Here is a 20,916-nt window from a genome sequence, read left to right as displayed (position 1 = left end):
TTAAATGAAAAGCAATTACGCACATGCATAAATGTGGAGCTCCCATAAATGTTTTACAAATTGACAGGTGGAGGTACGTTTAATGGGGGGCTATCTTTTTGAATTAATGTGACATTATATTAAAAAAAATAGCGTATTTTATCTTTTTGTAAGCATCACTTATTAATTAGGTATAGTAGAATAGCAAAACTACAATATAAAATAAATTTATTATTTAACTTTTAAAATTCTAAAAGATATCCGATAAGTATTTGTATAATGGTAGGTTCCAGGATATGGCAGCAATATTTTCATGTACTAGGATTAGCTAATTATTTGTCATCTACATGATGAAACAAAAAATAAACGAACTCAAGTGGAATATTATTTTGCGCACGAAGCAAAGAGTAACACACGTGAATAAACTGTGACATACATTTTTTTTTTTTATTTTCATACATATACATGACGATTTTGGTACAACAAAAAAATCAAACAGACCAAATTGCACATATAAGAACATACAGCATTTTCTTTTTAATATATATAGCAAATCCCCACCATGTTTGTTGGATGCTCCCACACTGCCACACATTTACAAATCATAGCTGGCAAATCGGAAACATGTGTTATATATGCATATTGTTTTTTTGTGTAATTATTTCAATGTTAATGATTTGATGAACATACCCGAGAAATAGATAATTTAATGGCATAATATATTTTTTTTCCAAGAAAGATAAAGCATGTAGACATGATTAATCGATATAATAAAGTAATAAAATATACTACGTACTAATAATGTTTAGAGTTTACTGAATCGACTAATTGGGTGCTAGTGATGTTCTAACCTAGTAAGAAGAGCAGTCCTTAGTTCATCTTCGGTGCTCAATCCTTGAGGAACTCTAACCACAACATCATGAAGGACGAGATGATTGACGGATGAAATGCTGGCATGGTGGACTTGCATTTGTAGATTTTGAAGCGCAATCATGAGTTTTGCTGATGGATAATCCACGTTTTCCGATTGAACTCTGATCATTGCATCTGTGCCAACTATTTTCACTTCAACCTCCGGGGCTGCTGTGGGATTAGCTGCTTTAATTACTTGGTCGTCGGATGAGGTGGTGGCGCTCTGGTTGTCAGCTGATGATGATTCTGTTACGATTTTCGGTTTTTTAGTGTGATCAATTAGCTGCAACTCCAGTTCATCTACCTTGGCTTTGAGTTGATTGATGTAGGACACAGCGTCTGAGAGCAATGACGCTTTGTCCATTCTCGATACGTTGGGAACGACGGAGCGCAACGCGTAGAACCGGTGGTTCAGCTTCTCCCTCCTCTGTCTCTCCGCTTCCACGTGGTTCAATGCCGCCATATGAGCATCCTCCTCGCCGCCTTTAGGCTTTCTCCCTCTTTTTTTGGCTACAACAGGGTGCGGTTTTCTGCTGTTTTCTCTTAATTTATAGTCATTGTCATCTTGTTGCAAGCCGGTGACAAGGCCAATATCGGCAAAACTAATTGTTTTTTCTAAAAATTGAATAGGGGGACAACAGAGGAACAGAGACTTCACCTGTTGAACTAAGCTCAAATTCTGTTTGATTAATTGAGTGGAGCCTAATTCAAACACGCCATTTGAAGTTGGAATACTAACCAGAGTCTGAATCCCATGGATCTGAGCTTCTTTAGCCCTTTCACAGCTGTAATGAAGCTGAAATTGGTCCGGACCTGTTATCCACAAAAAATCATCACTTCCAAAAGCTTTACCGGTAACAGATCCATCTCCGGCAGAGAAAGAACGGGCCAGCGACATCACGTAGAACCACTCAGTGTCAGTTACATCACCATCATCCACTAGATCAGTATCTCCATTACCATCCATTAAAGCTTGAATTCCTTTAATAACTTTTTTTCTCTCGGACTGAGCCTGTGACTTTAAGCTGCTGCTGCTACCGCCGCCGCCTTTGTTGTTAATAACTACACCATCTCCTTGGAAATATCCGTCTCCCCAAGCTAAAAAGTTTTTTCCCTCGTCGTCATTAGAGGTCTGCCAGAAAATAGCATAAGCCCACCATTCTGGTTGGCTTTTGACAACATATTGAAGCATCTGTTGTAGGCCTAAAGGCACCTGGTTAACGTCTACCGGAGGAGGAGCTACTGCCATGGGAGATGAGGAAACCGCGAGTTGTTCCATTTCTTGTAGTAGTTGTACGGAGTATATTATTTAATTGATGAAAGACTAAAAATATAATCAAATTTCAGCCGTTGAGTAAGGGCGATTCATGAAATGTTAGAGGACCATCCATAATTAAATATTCGAGCGTCAAAGCTAAAATAAGTCGTATGCGCTTAATTTATAACTCAGTTGATTGATTATCTTAACTTCTAGATCATATTAGTTAATTTATAACTCAATTAATTAATTATCTAACTTCTAAATTATATTAGTGCTGATTTATTAGTCACCCTTTGTTTAGCGCGCCTGGCTATTCTTGCCAACTCGCCTAGTACTATCGCTGCGCTCCCTCAATTTTCAATTTAGCTGAATTATTGAACTATAGTAAGTAATTAAAAAGCTCACATAATTTAAGGTGAACAGATGAAGTAGTTCAAAAATAAATGCCCCTCTGTTCATAAATATATGATATTTTTTATTTTTAAGAATTAAGCCGTTTAAGTTTCATAAAAAATTTGTGTATAAAATTTCTAAATTTTTTGAAATAGATTTTATATATTTAACAACTACGTAACAAGTATTATAATTCCCTATAATTAATAATTTGAAATATTTAAAAAGATAAAATTTAATATCATAAATAGACTTATTTGAATCTCAAAATTTAAAAAGTGTCACATAAATTGAAACGGATAAAGTACTTACTAAGGAATTGAGACTTTTTAGCCACTTATAAAATAAATAGAAGAAAATGATAATAATTTCGAATCTTTAAAGATCTCTAGCAAATTCTAGGTTTTTACCATATAGATGGAGTAAATTTCAAACCAAACTAGTTACTACTTACTAGTTATGAATATCTTAAAGAGAATATATAATTATCCCATCAAATTTATATATTTTTTGAAATAGACACCTTAAATTTGTGAAAAGTCTATTACCCCACGAAAGTTTTTTCAACAGCAATAAATACATCATTTTAACAGCACTTGCAGTCTCATTGTCAACGAGTGTGTCTCACCCCAAATAAAATAATTTTTTTTCCTGGTCCTTTAATAAAGAGCTGAGTAAAAGCAAACGCTCAAAACATTGATAGATTCCCTTTTTTTATCTTAAACATATTATGCATAAATCATGATGAAGATAACATTCCCGATCACAGGAAAATGTTTAGAAATTTCGTTGTAGATGTTCGTAGAACTTTAAAAGTGGCTGATAGAAGAAGCTCCATCATTGGAGAACTTCATAGTGGCAGCTCAAATGGCTTCTCATGACCTTCATCGATCTATCAATTTATGGTACTCTAAATGGTACAAACATGTATCAGTCTTTACAATCCAAGGTGTATTTTTCAACTCATTCCTATTTGGTGTCCCTAAAATTGGCTAATCAGATTGTTGGGTACTTAGAGCAAGGAAAAAGCAGTGAATTTGTAAACAATTTTTTTGGTTGATATAGAAAAGAGACCTTTTGAAAATTCGTCAAACTCAAGAAGTTCATATGACATCTCACAGATCGAATTAATGGATTGACAGAAGAATTTTTTTTTCTTTGGCTGAACATGAAGAGCTCTTCGTTGGTCATCAATGGAGATATGTGAAAGATGGAAAGTGATATATTTAATAAAGAAAAGAAATTTTCAATTGATGATTCCACGTGGCAGTAAAATACTGGTTTAGGGGTTAATTTTGCCCCATTCACGCGCCTCTCAAATTTGAGATTGCACATACTCTGAAAATGAGTTAAAAGGGTGTATTTATCACGATTAAAAATAATTTTATTAGGATCCCCGCAAACTTAAGATATCTGCTTCAAAAAAAGTTATAAATTTAATAAGGTAATTATGTATTTCCTCTATCTTAAAAGCCTATTATGATTTACTATTTACCATGTACTAGATGGAAGAAATATTCTTAACTAGACCAGTTACCATATTAGTAGCATAAGCCTATTGGGATTAAGTTTTTTTCAAATTGTATAATTAGATGAGAGTCATAGGAAAGATTATCATAGAATTTGATCTATTGTGTAATTAAAATCCAAAAGAAAAAGAATGTGATATACAATTATAAATTTGAAGAAAGTAGATAGAACAATGGTACCCAATATTTTAAGACAACACAACTACATTGAAATAAAAATACACTTATTTTTCAACAAAGTAAGATTTTTATCTTTTAAGTTTTAACCTGTAGCAGTTTCACTTTTAAGTCTTGGGAAACTTTTTTTAAAAAGAAAATGCTATCTCATGTTTTAGAAAATTGTGAATAATTTGAAGGAAGAATATTATATTCTTGACAATAAAGGTAGAAAAAGTTGGTACTAGGTAGAAGAACCATTGATTAGGAAGAGGTTGAGAAAATAATTAGAATTTCATTTCATGTTTTATATATGAATTGATTTGGTTGTCCATTTATATGGCAGTGTTTGAATGATGTTTGAATTGATTTATAAATTGATGTATGTATGAAATCTGATTACTACTAGTATAAATATGATATCACATTTTCGATTTATTATCGTTTTAGTATGATAACTATCATATATTTTTTGATTCATATGTATGAACTTTATGCGAACTATGTATGATCTATGTATAAATTATTTTAACAAGAGTTTTATTGTACAATTATATGTTTAAAAAGTTATTCCATATATATGCTTCTTGTAGGAACTATGTATGATTCTTGTTGAACTACATATTAGTATAGAAATAAAATTTGAAAACGGACAGAAAATGTGTTTCAATATTATTTATAGGAGTTCGGAGCCTAAAGGATATAAAATATTAACAAAAATTTCAAAACGCTATGTATATTTTATATTAACTAAAACGACAAAATCGCTGGAACAACAGCGATTTACTCCACCGGAAAAAGTAAAATCGCTGCCTAGGCAGCGATTTTCAATTTTAATTTTTCTTTCGAAAATCACATTTTACAAAATCGATGCAGTAACATCAATTTTGCTTTTTCCGGTGGAGGAAATTGTTGTTGTTCCAGCGATTTTGCCGTTTTGGTTAATATAAAATTTTATATACCGTTTTGGAATTTTTGTTAAAATTTTATATCCTTTAGGTTCCGAACTCTTATTTATAGTTGGACAATATTAAGAAATCACAACTACTCAAATATATTATACCAAATTCATTCCATGAAACAAAACATGTTGTGTAACAAAAAGTAAAAATCATGAAATCATTTTTTTAACAGGATAATTTGAACATGTCTTCCTGTTATGTCCAACTTGACGACATCTACTACAAGTATTCTTTGATTTTTCAAATTTCACATTAGCAAACTCCTTCCAGCGTTCAACATGCGATTTTCTAACTAATCTACTTGGATCGGGTGCCGTCAATTTAGGCTTTGAAATATAACTTGGTATATCCCACGTACTCTTGCAGGGGATAGGTTCAACAGGGATGACATATACATCTCTTAAATTCTTTAGGCTATAAAAGGCAGAACAAAAGTATGTTTCATGCAGTTTCTTGTATCTTAAAACTGCAATTACATGATTATATGATATTTTATAATGGTGAAATTTCCCGCAACTACACACCCTGTTTTTAAATTTACTATGTACTTCTTTGGTCCTTCTACAACAACATACATATCAACCGTCGATGGTATCACCTAACATGGAAAATTAGTGTTGATTAAAAATAGTTCCAAAAAAATATGCCATTAAAAAATAAAATAAAAATATTTAATATCAAAATTATACACATTTCATACTATAAATGTCAAAAAAAAATAGAAACATTGCATTACAAATCAGAAACAAACAAACAAACTAGTATTTCATATTTCGATCAATTTTATACTACTTTTTCACCAACAATTCCATTAATATTACACATGTTCACAAATAATAATAAAAAATTACTAAACAAAAAAACAAATATAACTTTCATCATCACAAAAAAAATTAACTAAACAAAAAAAATACAGTTTTCATACAAAATTGTATCAACATTTACCTTCATATGCCAAACAGAAACATATATTATAATTTCAACAAAAAGAAACTTCATACATAATTAGTACAAGTTTCATAGAAGGTTCATACACGATTAATACAACTTTCATACTTCAACGATCCACAGAATTATAAATACTTATTTTTTGACTAGTGACTAAACACACTGTATCATCAAATTCATTTTTTATATTTTGTTCATAAATCAAGTTTTACGCAAATCTTTAATTTTATTAAAACTCAAACACATATACATTTACATGTTGTTTTTCAGATACAGTATATATACCAAAACACTGTTTCATCCAAAAAAAAAAACTATAATCTATATTTCAGATGTTAAATAACCAAAAAATCGACACAATGCTCTCCATGTTAAAACCCAACAAATCATAATTTAAATCAACCTGATGAATTCCACCTTCCACCATGTTTAATTAATATCGACACAATGTTCTCCATCACAGCAAATCAATTTTTTTCCAACGTCAAAATTTTTTCAATTACTAAAAAAAAAGCGAACTGATATCTACTGCAAATATGAAAGAATAGTGAAAATTGAAAAGAAAAAATCCAGCTTATACGTTGATGTCAATTTGTTAGAGCTTTTTAAGGAATTAAATCAAAATTTATTCTCATTTAAACTAATTTGAGAGATTTAAGGCAACTAACTAATCTGAATATTTTTTGAATTTTCTTAAAACGTGTTAATCAATTAACACCAATTAATAATTGTATTTAATTTAAGTAATAAAGGATGCCATTTTCCATTTATATTTTGTCCTTTATTTTATTCAATTTTTTTAAAACAATTTTTTTTAATTATTTCAAATTAACATTATAGTTTATAATAATATGTTATAGCTTGAGATATTAAATGTTATATATTGAAATACAAACTCTAATGCTATATGTTGAGAATATTACTATAGAAAATGTTATATATTCAATTTATACAATAAATTTCTTAGTTAACAAATTTATTAATATCAAACACAAAAAAAGGATCAAAATACTTATTGACAATTATTTATGATAAATAAATAAAATTACAAAAAAACTCCTTTGTGTTAGGTAAATTTTTTTTGGTAGGCCTTGTTATTTTGAAAATAAAATAGATGAATAGTTATATAACAATATTAAATTAATTTAAAAAATCAAAGCATAATAATAAAACATAATTCAAGTTAATTGCACAATTCTCATCAACGAGTTCTCATAGTGTGAGCAAAATTACAATAGCCTTGTTGGAGATGGTATTAAATATTTCTTTTTCAATTTATAACATATCAAATATGTGGACCATAGGCCTTACCTAGGAAAAATAAGATGGAACATGAAGAATTTATTTTCAAACTAAAAATCCACTGTCACTATCCCGCGCGATAAAATCTTCGCTTCTATATAATAGCTCGCAAAGATTTATTATTTTTCTTTTAAGGGCAAGTTTGACTCTAAAGTTGAACAAAGAAAAATATTATATTAAAAAAAGTATAATAAAGATCAAATTTCATCATTTTGTGCCATCACAGAACGTCTAGTTATAACTTGGGTTTCTCCAAACCTTGTATGAAGATTATAAAAAAATTGCACTTGTTATTTACCAATTGTACACAATATTATGGAGATCAAAATCACACAGGTATATATATATCCACCAAACACTGAGTTTTTTCAATGGAAACAACACTGCTTTCTGCTGACATTTCTAAAGTTTAATTCTAACACCACCAATTATACATACTTCTCATTCTTTTAGACTGCTCCAGTGCTGTTAAGGCGCTACAGTAGGCTGACAATGAAGCAACAAATTATACTTTTGAGGCACACCTCTATCAATATGTTCATCAAACTACATGTTAGTACCTGGAACACTCTATGAATAAAATGATCCTCTCACTAAATTCTGGACCAAACAGTAGTGATACCAATATTAGTACAAACTGCAGCAAATATTAAGGACAAAGTGAAAACAAAGATCCCATCCTGAGGTTACCTGTTTCATGCCAATGCTTCTCTGCCTCCTCTCCTACTATTTACAATCCCGATAAGTCTGCTCTTCTTCACGGGCTTACTCAGTTGAAATACAGGATGCCTGCATAGCTTTTGCATTCCCTTCCTTAAACTAAGTCTAAACACTGTGTTCTCAACCTCCTCAGTGTCAAATCCCTCTCTAAACCTACTCTCTAGTGTTTGTCTTTTGTGAGCAACTGGAGAGGTCTTCACAACGGAATCACATTCTTCTCCAGCATCACTTGTAGTACTCCTACAGTTCCAGAATTGCTCCCCTAACTCGCACTCTGTACTGTCTAAAGTAGCGCTTCTTGAGAGTTCACCAGCAGTTGGTTTTTCGTGAGAATAGCCATCCAGAACTGGCTCTTTAGTAAGTGCTCCATTTGATTGTGTTGAGACATAATCTACCATGCTACTGGAAATGTTAGCACGTGGTGACTGCATTTGGCATGTCTCATGTGATTCTTCTCTTTCATGAAGGGTCTTTATAACAAGTGTCTTAAGGAGGTTCATTACTTGGACTGCATGAATTAGTGCAGTCAAAGGATCAACCATCTGCAAGAGATTTACTATCCCATTATTAGTATATATGAAACACAATCACCAGACGGCATACCATATCATTCCCAATTTAGACATCTGGGTAAAACTAAGCCCTTTAAACTCAGTTTTCATCAAACATGCATTTGAGAAGGAGAACATTAATAAATACACTTCTGAGAAGTTCTCAAGTACCTGAGTCATGTTAGGAGCAAACACCATGGCAATATTTCTTGCATTCATCTTGTTATAATGCTCATTATGCACAACGTCTGCCATTAAATTGATTGCCCAGTCAAGCAGTGCAGCTTCAGTTGGAGGAAGTAAGTTCACTAGTTGGGTGCACTCTTCTTCAGTGTTGCAATTCATCACCTGCTCCGGGGTTAGAGAATCTAGTACACCTGTAGGCAGCTCCCTAAGCCATGCCTGAAAACATATGGAAAGTGTTGGCTCATCAATTATATAAGAGTGGTAAAGACTATTTCTGGGACAAGTAGATCGTCACTGAATTAAGGTTACACAGCTATTTAAGGGGTCTATCTGAAAACAAAAATGAAGTGTCCATAAAGAACTCTTTTGGTGCACAGCCCCTGAGAGACGTATTTAATACAAGGGGAACTTCTCTCCAGAAATAACGGCAGTTCAGAGATAGATTACTAGTTTTGTAACCAAAAGACAAACGCAACAACCAGGAATTGAATTCACCAACCTTAGCACAGAACGACAAGCCATGTATGAGACTACGAGACCTCCCTATGCCAGAAGTTCAATAAGCTTTAACTATCTTGACTAGTATTAACTAATATATTATCTTGTCCAGTGGCAATACATAGTGCATTTACCTCAAGTACAGAAAGAGTTTGAACTGAGAAACTAAGACCTGAGATATTCTTCTTCGGACAATTATCGCAGGGAAAGCACCTTGAATGCTCATCTTTGCAGTCCTTTTTTGTTGACCAATTTCATAGTTTTATCACTTTCAAAGATTGCACAAGAAGGATGTACTAACCAAAAGGCTGAAATGCATGTTATGTTTTCAATACATTTACTTGATTTTCCGTTCTTGCTCAAACCCAGAATTTATATACCAAATCATTGATGCTGCCTATTGTTTTTTCTAATCAAACCTGTAATGAACTCCAGATGTAAAATGGATTTCCGTACACCATTTAGCATAACATACACGCCAATAGACTGGGAAAGTACTTTGACAAGCTAGGCATAGCAAAGGTGGATATTTGAAATTGGAATTCAGTTTAATTCAGGGCTTCAAATCTTGCTAGCATCTATTCTAATTGTTAGGTACAACTTGGAAAACTCAGTAACAAATGGAGATGGATGAATATGTTAAAGCTACCTTAATCAATCCTGCCAAACAATGAACATCAATGCCATATGGAATAACACCTTTACTATTCAGCTGGTTCCTCACAGTTTCTCCTTGACTATTCTCAGCATTAATCCGGAATATTCCTTCTACCTTCAACCAAATGCAGAAAAGACTGCAAGTTTCAGCATATTTAATGCCAACAGCCATATTTTAGATTTTTCAAGTACAGAGAAAGAACAATACTTGTAGGCCTCCTTCAGTATACAGACGACTCTGCAGCTCAAGAAGTATCGTTGGCACGCTGTTTCCTCTTTGGTCATATGAACATTGCATTGACTGGACTGAAACTCCAAAAACACTTGCACTGCAAAACACAATTGAAATAAGAGAATTGAATGTTTTCAGCATAAAGAATCAGCACAAAAAAATGAGCAAGACGATAGGAATAGTCAGGTGAAGATGTGCAACCAACAGTAGCTGAAACAAAAAAAATCACCAAATAGCAGTCTCTAGTGTTAATTTAAGAGCCCTGATAATAGTAGAACAAAATATATCCATACTGTCATGAAACTCTTTCGAACGACAACCCCTAACAATGTACAATTCTCTATTCTGATGTAATAGATAAGCTGGAAGACAGATTCAGCATTTGATTTTCACCCAGCATTAGATCTAAATACATCTGAAATATCACGTTTCGTGAGCAAACTCAAACAGCATTTATGTACTCAATGTCAAACTAATTGTTACTTGATTGCAGGAATTCGCAATGAATTCGAGGATCGAAAAACTGTTTCAGAATATCTCGAGAAAACAGCTAATAGTGAAAGAAGAAGAAGAAGAGGAAGAGAGATTAGAAAGAGAAAGAATATTCTGTGTATTTTCATATCAGGTATAGAATTGTATTACACTTTATATAGAATTGAAATTATCTCTTATTTATGTAACACTAATTGAGACAATCTATATGAATCAATTGCATTGATTCCACTCTGTTCAGTCCAATTTCATAAACAATTTTCTGCTTGGCTGTAAGCTGAATAAATCAAATGCGAATGTGCTTTTTCCATAGAAGAGAAACTTCCCAGATCTGGGTAAGATAAACTCAACTCCTTGGACATTAATCTTTCAAATAAATAAGAAATTGAAGAGGTACCTTGCGCTAGGGACTTTAGAGGGAACTTCTGGCTCGAGCTCAATAGGCAAGCCAAGGAAGCCATTGAAGCGATCAAAGGTAACATGAGAGACGTGACAGACATCAGTGGGCCATCCAATGTCCATGTTAGCTACATCATCTCTATCCACACTGCAAGTGACCAACGACTTCCGGAGCGCCGTTACCAAAACCGCCAGAATTGGTGATTGGTTATTGTCATGGCTCTGACGTCCCCGGTCATCACCGGAAACCCGACTCCGTCGGTTTTGGTCCAGACTTAAAAATCCCTCTTCCCCTTCTTCTTCTTCATCTTCTTCTTCTTCTTTACTTACTTGTTCGTAATCATAGAGAGAGGAACAATGAGGAGACAAGTCTAGAACTGATGAAGAGTTGGAAGCAGAAACCCGGCCAAAAGTATACGACTTAGATCGCAAAAGACGAGTCATAATTGGGAATTACGTACCAATAATTTCCTGGTTTCAATGAGGGCTATATAATAAGGAGATTGGAAAGAGAATAATATACATGCATTATGAATTTATGATGATGGAACTGACAAATAGAAATTGATTGTGAATGAGAGAAGAAGATAGAGTGAGGGAGGGGGAAAATAATGGACATGAAAGTGAGCGTATAGGAATAGTTGTAATGACAGCGATAGGGGTTGGGGACACAATACATTATTATAATGCTCTGTCTTTTTGGATCTTTGTGTCTTCCGCTCGTGAAGTAACTGACCTGGAAATGGCAGCTACATAGTAACTCCTTTTTGCTTTCAACCGACGGTCACCGCCGTACTAAGCTGCCGGAGAAGACACGCACTGTTGCTATGCTAGCAAAATTATTTATTTCTTAGAAGAATTAATAACTAGTCCGAAATTTCATTATAACAGGAATTTACATCATCGTCCTGTTTACGAGTTAATATATGTATATATTTATTTGATTATATAGATACAAAATTTACTATGAAATTAATCGATTTGTTTGAATTCACAATTTTTCCTACCTCTATCTTCTCGTTTGCAGTCTACGTATAATTTTCGAAAGCTTGAAAAATAATTTGTATTGAGTAATTAATATTAAATATATATTGTGTTAAATAAATATTATATTTCCTCTGTTCAGAATTATTTGTCATGTTAGGCTTTTCGAAAATTAATTTGACTAATTTTTATAGTTAAATTAAATCACATTAATTTGATATTTTAAATAAAAAAAATTACATATTTTAAAATTATATGAAAAGTACTATAAATTACAATTTTTTCATATTAATATGATGAAAAAATACATCTTAAATGTTAATCAAAATTTTTATACTTTGACTCTAAAAATAAAAATTATGACAAATAATACCGAATGGAGGGAGTACTTCCTTCGTTTTAAAAAAAATGTAGTTTAACAAAAGAAAGAACACTTTTTAATCTTATAGTTCTAAAATAAAGTTATGTAAAATTTACCAAAATATCCTTTAATCTTGTGGTCTTAAATATATTACGTGAAAAGTTAAAATTAAAATATTACAAAAAAATAATTCACTTTAAACTAAACTAAAAAAAATAAAAATATTCTTATTTAAACGGAAAGAATCGAAAGAAAATGTCAAGCGAGTGGATTGGGCGAATAAGGTTTACATAAACCAGCTCAAATATCAAAGAAGTGTGAACACCGTGAATAATATAAATGAGTAGTGACCCACCCATTGACTGATCGTATAACCAACTGCGGTTGAACTAATAAGTGCTTTGCACCACAAATTTACTTCCCGCCATTTTAATTTATCTCTCATTTTACAAATTTTAATTTGATATGATTATTAAAAAATTTAAATTTTACTATTTATAATTTATAATATTTCATATGAAAATTTAAAATTAAAAAATTGTATTAAATAATTTAAAGCGAAAAGAATAATTAATAAGAGAGAGGAGCTAGGGAATAGTTATAGATGGAATAATAGCATTAATCGCACCTTCGAATAATTAATATACTCATAGCAAGTGCTATCATTTACTTTACTTATTAATAGTGTGTGTACTCTGTACTCTTCTTAAATAATAAATACTCCACATTATTTTGTGTAATGTTTAATTTCTTCTGCCAGCTTTATTTTCTAAGGTTTAGTTATTAACCAGAGAGAAATAAATTATTTTGTTACGTTGAATTATGATCTTTAGTAAATGAAATGAAATAACAAGAATATTTTATGATTTGAAATATTTTATCTTTTGTGTGAAATAACTAATTTAATTATTTAATACAAATGATAATATAAAGCAATTTATGAATTTAATTAATATCCATAGTCAATTCCTTGTGAGATGATAAAAAGTGACTCACAAGGAATTATCATAGCAGGACTAGAGGGATTAATCGGCATGCACCGCAATTAATTAATTAATTAATTATACTAAGAGAGAATAATATAAATTAAAGTTTATAAAAGAGATGAATATTCTTAATTATCTGTAATTTCAGTTGTTGTCTGCTGTTTTGCAAAAAGGACAAAGGAGTAGTATGCAAATGTCTTCTATTTGAAGCATTTGGGCAAATGACAATTGACAAGTGTGTTGGCACTTCCTCTTTCACTTTCTCCTTCACAATTTTCTTTTCTATATTTGTTAAATCTATAGACTAATACTTAATATTAGTTAGCTAATATAATGCCTATTTCTTTGCTAACTTGGATTCTTCCCCTTTCAAATTGTACTCAAGTTTCGCTTTTTGTCCTTTACGATCATCAACCAAAATCATACATGCTTGTTTCTAATAACAATAATAAAATTCCACTAAGTAAATCCGATCATTAATTCATAGAGATAGAGAAACTGTTTTAGAAAGACCTTCAGCTCAAATACTTCAAATACAGTAAAAATTGAAGAAAATAATGATAAATACATATCAACTAATGAGAAAAGTAGTATAGAATCTACGGAGAGGTAGTGGGATATTCAAAATAAATGGGAAATAAAATACTCCGCGATTTAAATTTGATTAACCTATCTTAACTTGACATGGAGTTTAACAAAGTAAAAAGTATTTTTGATTTTTTGCTTTTAAACTAAAGATACGTAGAATTTAACAAAATATCATTTGATCTTGTGACCTTAAACATGTTATGTGTGAAGTTGAAATTAAAATTATTTTAAAAAATATGTTTTCTTTTTAAATCAACTAAAAAAAAAACTAAACACACAAACTGAAACAACGATAAAACTATATTTTTCAAACAAGCTAAGATCGCATCTTTGGGGTGCCCTCATCATTGAAAAATATGTACTAAAATAAATATGTGATTCGTTTAGATCATAAGCTGACACAAAATTACGAAAATTGGATGTTAATGATAGTTTTAACCTAAATGGCATGTTGATTTTTTTTTAAAAAAAAAAAAATTAATCCCAAATAGTTGAGAAAATAGGGTCACATGAGGGCATGTGAGATGTCTCTTTTGGGACCCTTTCTTCTGTTTTTACTCTCTATATTAAGTCACCTTCCTCTTTATTTTGGGACCTCTTGTTGATTTAGGACTATTATATCCTCATAACTTGAATGTTGTACATCTAGTGCATGCTCTTTTAAATGAACATAATTATAATGGAGATCTTTTCACCAATATGTCACAACAAAATATCTTTCTGTTTCACTAAACACTTACTTAAAATAATGTCTTACTAACCCTTTTTCTTTCACTCTCATGCCAATTAAAATCTACTATCAATTAGAATGCTCAATGCACGTTACGTTCTGTACTCTTTTGGGCTTTTATGACTACCAATTATATATATATAAGCCAGATTTCTATGATATCCAATAAATAATGTTAACATGAAAACGATAAAATAAAATAAAAAGGAAGGGAAAATACATAAGTATTCATTAATTTATGTTCGAAATTTTAAAGATACATTTATACTATATTAAGGTCGTATTATCGGCTGATTTATTTTATAAATAATTTTCTACTCAACTTACGCGGTGGTACTAGCTTGAAAAAAAATTCAGCAAGCGACGGGCCCAGAAGATAGTGCCAAGTTGGCCGAAAAGAGGTAGAAAATACTTTATAAAATAAATTCAGGGAGGTAATAAAACCTTAATATAATATAATTATGTCTTTGAGATTTCGGACATAAATTGAGTGCTACTTATGCATTTTCTTTAAAAAAAAACACACAATAATTATATTGATTTGATTCAAAGTTCACAGAGCGTACCTCCACTTTTAAGTGTGAGATATTTTTTATCTTTATTTTATAGATTAGTAAGTCATTTAAGGACCAACTAGAGAAGAATGTTTAGGGTAAATATGAGTTGATAATCTCCAATAAGGGGAAGAATGATAAAGTAAAGTTATTGTATAATCAATTAAACTATATATTTGGAAGTGAATATATATATATACTTTGATGATATTAACGATGAAGAAATAGTGGTTCAGTGAATAAAATAAATAATAATCTGGTAAATAATTTGGGCCATAGATTTAAAAAACAGATTGACCATTCTGACTATAAAGACCCAGAAATAGTAACATGTAATCCCTCCCATAATTGTGTATATATGGTGTATATCAAATGAGATGTTATCATAAGTGGCTGGTGTCTGTTCTTGGATTTTTAAACCAAAAAAATAAAAATTAGCCATGACATCAATTACAATGATATTTTTCTCCAAAAGAAGCATGTCAATTGTCATGCTGGAAGAACAAAGCTGAAAACAATATTGTGTAGATGCTACTCGACTGAGATACATATTGACATTCACTAATTTGCGCACGCATTTTAAACAATTCTGATAAGTTAGCTAGAACAAATCTATATAACACCTTATGTCCAAATATATGATATAAAATTCAATTTTAAAAAAAATTATAAATATCTGTCATCATCAATAAATTTCAATACGAAAATCATAAATTTCGAATCATCGTTAGTAAGTTCACATCATTATCATACATCACTTGTAGCAACACTTAAATGCTGATGCGTGCCTTGTTCCATAACGTTACAAACAAGTCATGAACTTTTATTTGAAAAGGAGCTAAAGAGGACGTTTGGATAAAAAAGTCCCTTTGAAGCTACTCTAAACACGCACCAAAAAGGAAAAACAATGCGTCAACAATATATATGAATGTTGAAATTGATAAAAGGAAGAAAATATTTGAGGGGTTGGGAAATTAAAGTAGGTGTGATTATTACGTAACCCCTAACAATATAGTCAATTATTAATGGGATTCTCAACCAAATCCTTAGGGAATATCCCATAAAATTGAAAGGATACAACACAAATCGAGAAATGGTACAAATATATTTATGAACTTTGCCTTAATAGGGTCAAAAGAAGGGGCAAAAAGCAGATCCAGAATTGATTAAGCTAAAAGTGTAAGCAAAAAATTAACTTTCAAAGATAACTTTGGAACTACGTGAACTTTTTAATTCCTTTTTGGTTAATTGAAGGCACATAATGTTGACTTCTGTATAAAACTCGATCGAAGAAGACCTGTGCAGAATGTTTTCCACTTATATTATAATATAATATAATATGTTAATCTACTTAATTATTAAAACATTATAGATATTCTTTAGTTCTGATCCATGAAATTATTGGAACAATTCTTAATTTAGTCAAGTCATGTGAACCTGTTTTACAACATTCATTTAACTTAAAAAATTTAGGCAAATTACATGTCAGGGATTTGGACAGAGTTTTGCGGAGTTACTGATATAAATATTGCATCTCTTATTAATTTCTCTCTCCGAAACATTGATTGATTATGCTTAGAGTATTGAAAAATGTTTTTAAGTGTTTGAAACTAATTTTATAATTGTTACGTGTTTGAATAGAAGTATTAAATTGATTTATTTTAAATGTTTTAAAGATAAGATAATACTAAAGTACTTTTAAAATGTCTGAATAATTTAAAAGGTGCTTATAAGCACTTGGTTTAGAGCAAAAATGAAAAAATAAATATATCAAAAGTCGTAAGTTTGAAATTTTTAGCCTATAGCTTTTGGCTTATATATATAAGTAAAAAATCAATCATAATAGATTCTTGCATATTAGATAAAAATTGCTAACAAGCTCGTTTTTCATTTGTAAAAATGAATAAAGTACCCTTGTTGTTTTGGAAAAAAGTTATAACGTTAAATATTTTTCTTGCAAACAAATGGATGAACGATGAATATGGAGTGAAAAGGAAGTTGAAAAGTTCTATTAAGAAAATATTTTTGAAGATTAAAAAAAAAGATAAATTTAAATAGTAAAAATAATACTTAGAGTTGATCAAATCAGAAGTTTTTATAAACTGAAACGTCATAAGTTAGGGATGACCAAAATAGTTACACCCATTAAATATATCTTATATATCTTTAATGTATACTCAATTTATATTCACTAACCTTATCTGAATACATATAAGATACATTGAATATACACTTTGGCTACATCAGTTGTACTTCAAAGGGAATATTAAGTAGGGCAACTTGCACATATAGCAAATAAAAAATTCATATTTGTATGTTATAGTAAAGTTTGCATAATTGCGCTTCATAGCAAACATAGAAACTGTATAATTCGCTATATATATATACAATTGAAGCAAATTGTATAAAACGAAGTGCATAAACAAGAAAGAAAAAAACACTTGGACAGAGAACTGTATAAAAATGAAGTATATAAAATGAATTGTATTATTAAAAGTATATAGAACGATTATATACAATTTGAATTTGTTTAAAATGAGAAAGAGAGAAAGACAAGACTTGACAAGGAATATACAATTGAATCGAATTGTATAAAACGAGAAAAGGAGAAATTAGATACAATTTGAAAATTGTATAAAACGAGAAAGAGTGAAAGGCAAAAGAAACTGGGCAGGGGAGTATTTTTATTGTATAATTATAAGTGTATAGTACGAAAATATATGTACTTGCATGTGTATATAAAATTTTCTCACGTTCTATACAAACGGAAATGCAATTTATACATTTCGCTTCTGTTTGTATAAGTGAGAAAGGCGAGGGTGGCGAGCGAGATTTGGGAGAGTGGCGAGCGAGATCTGGAAGAGGGGAGAGAGGGGAACAAAAATATATGTATTTATACAATTTTCTTTGCTTTATACAATTGGAAACAATTTTTATACACTTGTGTTTGTATAAAAAGTGAGGAAGCGAGCGAGAGATTAGAAGAGAGTGACTAGCGAGATATTTAGGAAAGAGGCGCCTGACAATTTTTTGCAAACGTTTGCTATGGAGCACAATTAAATCAAATCCTAGCTACTTCATTTATTTTAGGTTATTAATTTGCTAGTATATATATAATTTTTTCCCTGTAAAGTACAATACATTTTTATGGATACACTTATCATACATAAAATATACTCTGTGAAAGTCAGATTAAATATATATTTTTGGCGATTTCTTTTGGATGATAAAGAAGAACAAATGCACCAAAAACTCAAAACAAAAAAGAATGAATAAATATGGTGACCGTAATATCTTTCATTTTCATTGTAGAGAGATAACAGTGAAATAAAATAGATGATTCATATTCTCGTTGGCCTATTCACTATACCCCCCCAAAAAAAAGAGGCTATTTTTTCAACAAGCTCTAGATTGATTCATGATAGTTATACATTTATTTTAAATTAGAATTTGTTATTTTGTGGAAACTTAGTAATATGTATAGTTCGATCAAACTGATTAATTAACTTGATCGAAATATATAAAATGTATATATTAATTATATATATCACATGTCTGTGTACTGTAAATTATATGTATAGTATAAATAACATTATACTTAAATATACAAAGCAACGAAGCATACACTTTTGTTGGCTATTTTGTAAATTAAATTACCTATAGACATTGTAATATAACCATCCTTAATTTTATTCAGCAAAAACAAAAATATTAATCACTTGACATATATTTTTGAAAGATTATTAGCACGTTTAGTCTCTTCGAGTATCATTAAATTCAAATTTTATTCCTTGGAATTTTTGATAAGCACATTCAACCTCTGATCAATTGATATTTGTACTTCTATTCTTACAAATCACGAATTTTCACAAATCTATTAAGTATTAACTCACCCGTTAAGTAATCTAAAGATCATATATTTTCTTATATAAATGGATCACATATACATGTTTTTTGATTAATTGAAGAAAAATATGCTTATGCAAATATTAAAAGGAGTAAAATAAAAAATCAACAATAACTAAAGGACCAAATATGAAATTATCCCTATTTTGGATGCATCGCAAGATTTGCATTCTTGATCTTAATATTATGTCAATCGTGTAATTGACTTTATAATTACTATTATAAACATTATTATTATTATTATTATTATTATTACCTGTTGCGTCGTGATGTTTATATACAGAAATATTTCAAATTCTGCCTTGAATATTATCACGTCATAATTTATAGCTCAAAGGTTAAGCACACATCAAAATCAAAATAGTTCTTTTCTAGAAAGTAAAAAATAAATCCAAATGGTCAAATTTTCATATAATCTGAACTTGATTTTGTTATTTTAAATAGAGTTAATTACATTAAACACCTTATAATATGACACAATTACCGGAGTATATTTTAAAACAAACACTTACACCTCTCGTGTCATGAAAATTTCTCCACTTACACTCCAATGAGGTGTATCCAAAATTAAGTATATTAAATCTTAATTAAATTAAGTATATTAAATCTTAATTTCAAAAGACTGATTAGTTATTTTAAAATGTTATTTTAAGATAATTTTGGTCAAATCTATTTAAAATTTTGTTAGACCTACTTTAAAGTCATTTTTATTTTTGGAAATATTTGATAAATATTAAAAAAAAAACTCAAAATAAATCAAAAATGACTTAAAATAAGTTTAAAAACCAAAGTTAAGATTTAATATACTTAATTTTAAAAGGCAGATTAATTATTTAAAAAATATTATTTTAAAATAAATTTGGTCAAACCTATTTAAAAATTGATCAGACATACTTTTAAGTCATTTTTTGACTTTTGGAAGTACTTGACAAACATAATAAAAAAAACTTAAAATAAGTTAAAAATGACTTTAAATAAGTTTAAAGATCAAAAAATATTTCCCCTTATTATTTATTTTTTGACTTTAAACCCAGTTAATTTTAACTTTATAATTTTTTTTTAAAGTTAATTCGAACTGACTCAAAATAAATCTAACAAAACTAGAAAGAGAAAAATTCTTGATGAAAATATTATGTTTTAGCCAACTATGGCAACAATGTATAGGCCAATAGGCCTCCTAACTCTGTAATTCACTAATGTTTTATATATATTATCTTACCATCCAAAAAAAATTAAAATTAAAATATTATGTTCAATAAAAATGCAAATAACTTAAACTTTTACGCTTAAAGTGTAAGGAAGTTAATAGCTGGTATATCATATTAAATATATATATTTATGGGTCTTGAAAAATACATTTTAGTTAAATAAGTGGAGTATTTAATTGATAGAGTATCTAGTTTGTTGAGCCACTTTATTAGATAACATCTTACTCACATAAAAAAATTCGAATTTATCACAATTTTTTCCTCAATATATCGTTATTCTTGTAACTTGTCAGAGGGAGAAATGATTTCTTAACCCTTTATGTTTTGTTTTTAATTTTATGTCTTTTTTATAAGATTTTTTTTTAAATAAAAATATCTATCATTAAAATTGTTAGCGGAGTAAAAATTTCATTTTTTCTAAA

General features: G+C 30.0%; 2 protein-coding genes across 3 annotated transcripts; both read right to left on the bottom strand.

Moving 5' to 3' along the window:
* Positions 1–342: 342 nt before the first annotated feature.
* LOC101264068 (transcription factor bHLH14-like) lies at positions 343–5,538 on the bottom strand. 2 transcript variants are annotated; one of them, XM_004229974.5, is made up of 2 exons: positions 831–5,538; positions 343–587 (listed from the first exon to the last, which is right to left on the bottom strand). In XM_004229974.5, exons 1-2 carry the CDS (start codon positions 2,168–2,170, stop codon positions 575–577), a joined length of 1,353 nt encoding a protein of 450 aa, XP_004230022.1. In that variant the 5' UTR covers positions 2,171–5,538; the 3' UTR covers positions 343–574. The 2 variants fall into 2 exon arrangements, with proteins under 2 accessions (XP_004230022.1, XP_004230021.1); XM_004229973.5 differs by lacking the exon at positions 343–587 and having other exon boundaries at positions 682–5,538.
* Positions 5,539–7,758: 2,220 nt separating this feature from the next.
* LOC101263759 (Rho GTPase activating protein 2) lies at positions 7,759–11,768 on the bottom strand. The gene is made up of 5 exons (NM_001329535.1): positions 11,176–11,768; positions 10,263–10,383; positions 10,047–10,169; positions 8,885–9,115; positions 7,759–8,704 (listed from the first exon to the last, which is right to left on the bottom strand). The coding sequence occupies exons 1-5, from the start codon at positions 11,619–11,621 to the stop codon at positions 8,138–8,140; spliced, it is 1,488 nt and encodes a 495-aa protein (NP_001316464.1). The 5' UTR covers positions 11,622–11,768; the 3' UTR covers positions 7,759–8,137.
* Between the last annotated feature and the right edge of the window lie 9,148 nt (positions 11,769–20,916).

This window comes from Solanum lycopersicum, chromosome 1, assembly GCF_036512215.1.
Source record: "Solanum lycopersicum chromosome 1, SLM_r2.1".
NCBI classification, from domain to species: Eukaryota; Viridiplantae; Streptophyta; class Magnoliopsida; order Solanales; family Solanaceae; genus Solanum; species Solanum lycopersicum.
This window is presented reverse-complemented; position numbering and strand designations above follow the sequence as displayed.

Coding starts and splice junctions, on each gene's coding strand:
- LOC101263759 (NM_001329535.1), bottom strand. CDS start 11,621: ATGACTCGTCTTTTGCGATCTAAGTCGTATACTTTTGGCCGGGTTTCT. Junction 9,116..10,046: donor GTTTGGCAGGATTGATTAAG/GTAGCTTTAACA, acceptor ATATGTTTTCAG/GCATGGCTTAGGGAGCTGCC. Junction 8,705..8,884: donor TTGCTCCTAACATGACTCAG/GTACTTGAGAAC, acceptor AATCTCTTGCAG/ATGGTTGATCCTTTGACTGC.
- LOC101264068 (XM_004229973.5), bottom strand. CDS start 2,170: ATGGAACAACTCGCGGTTTCCTCATCTCCCATGGCAGTAGCTCCTCCT.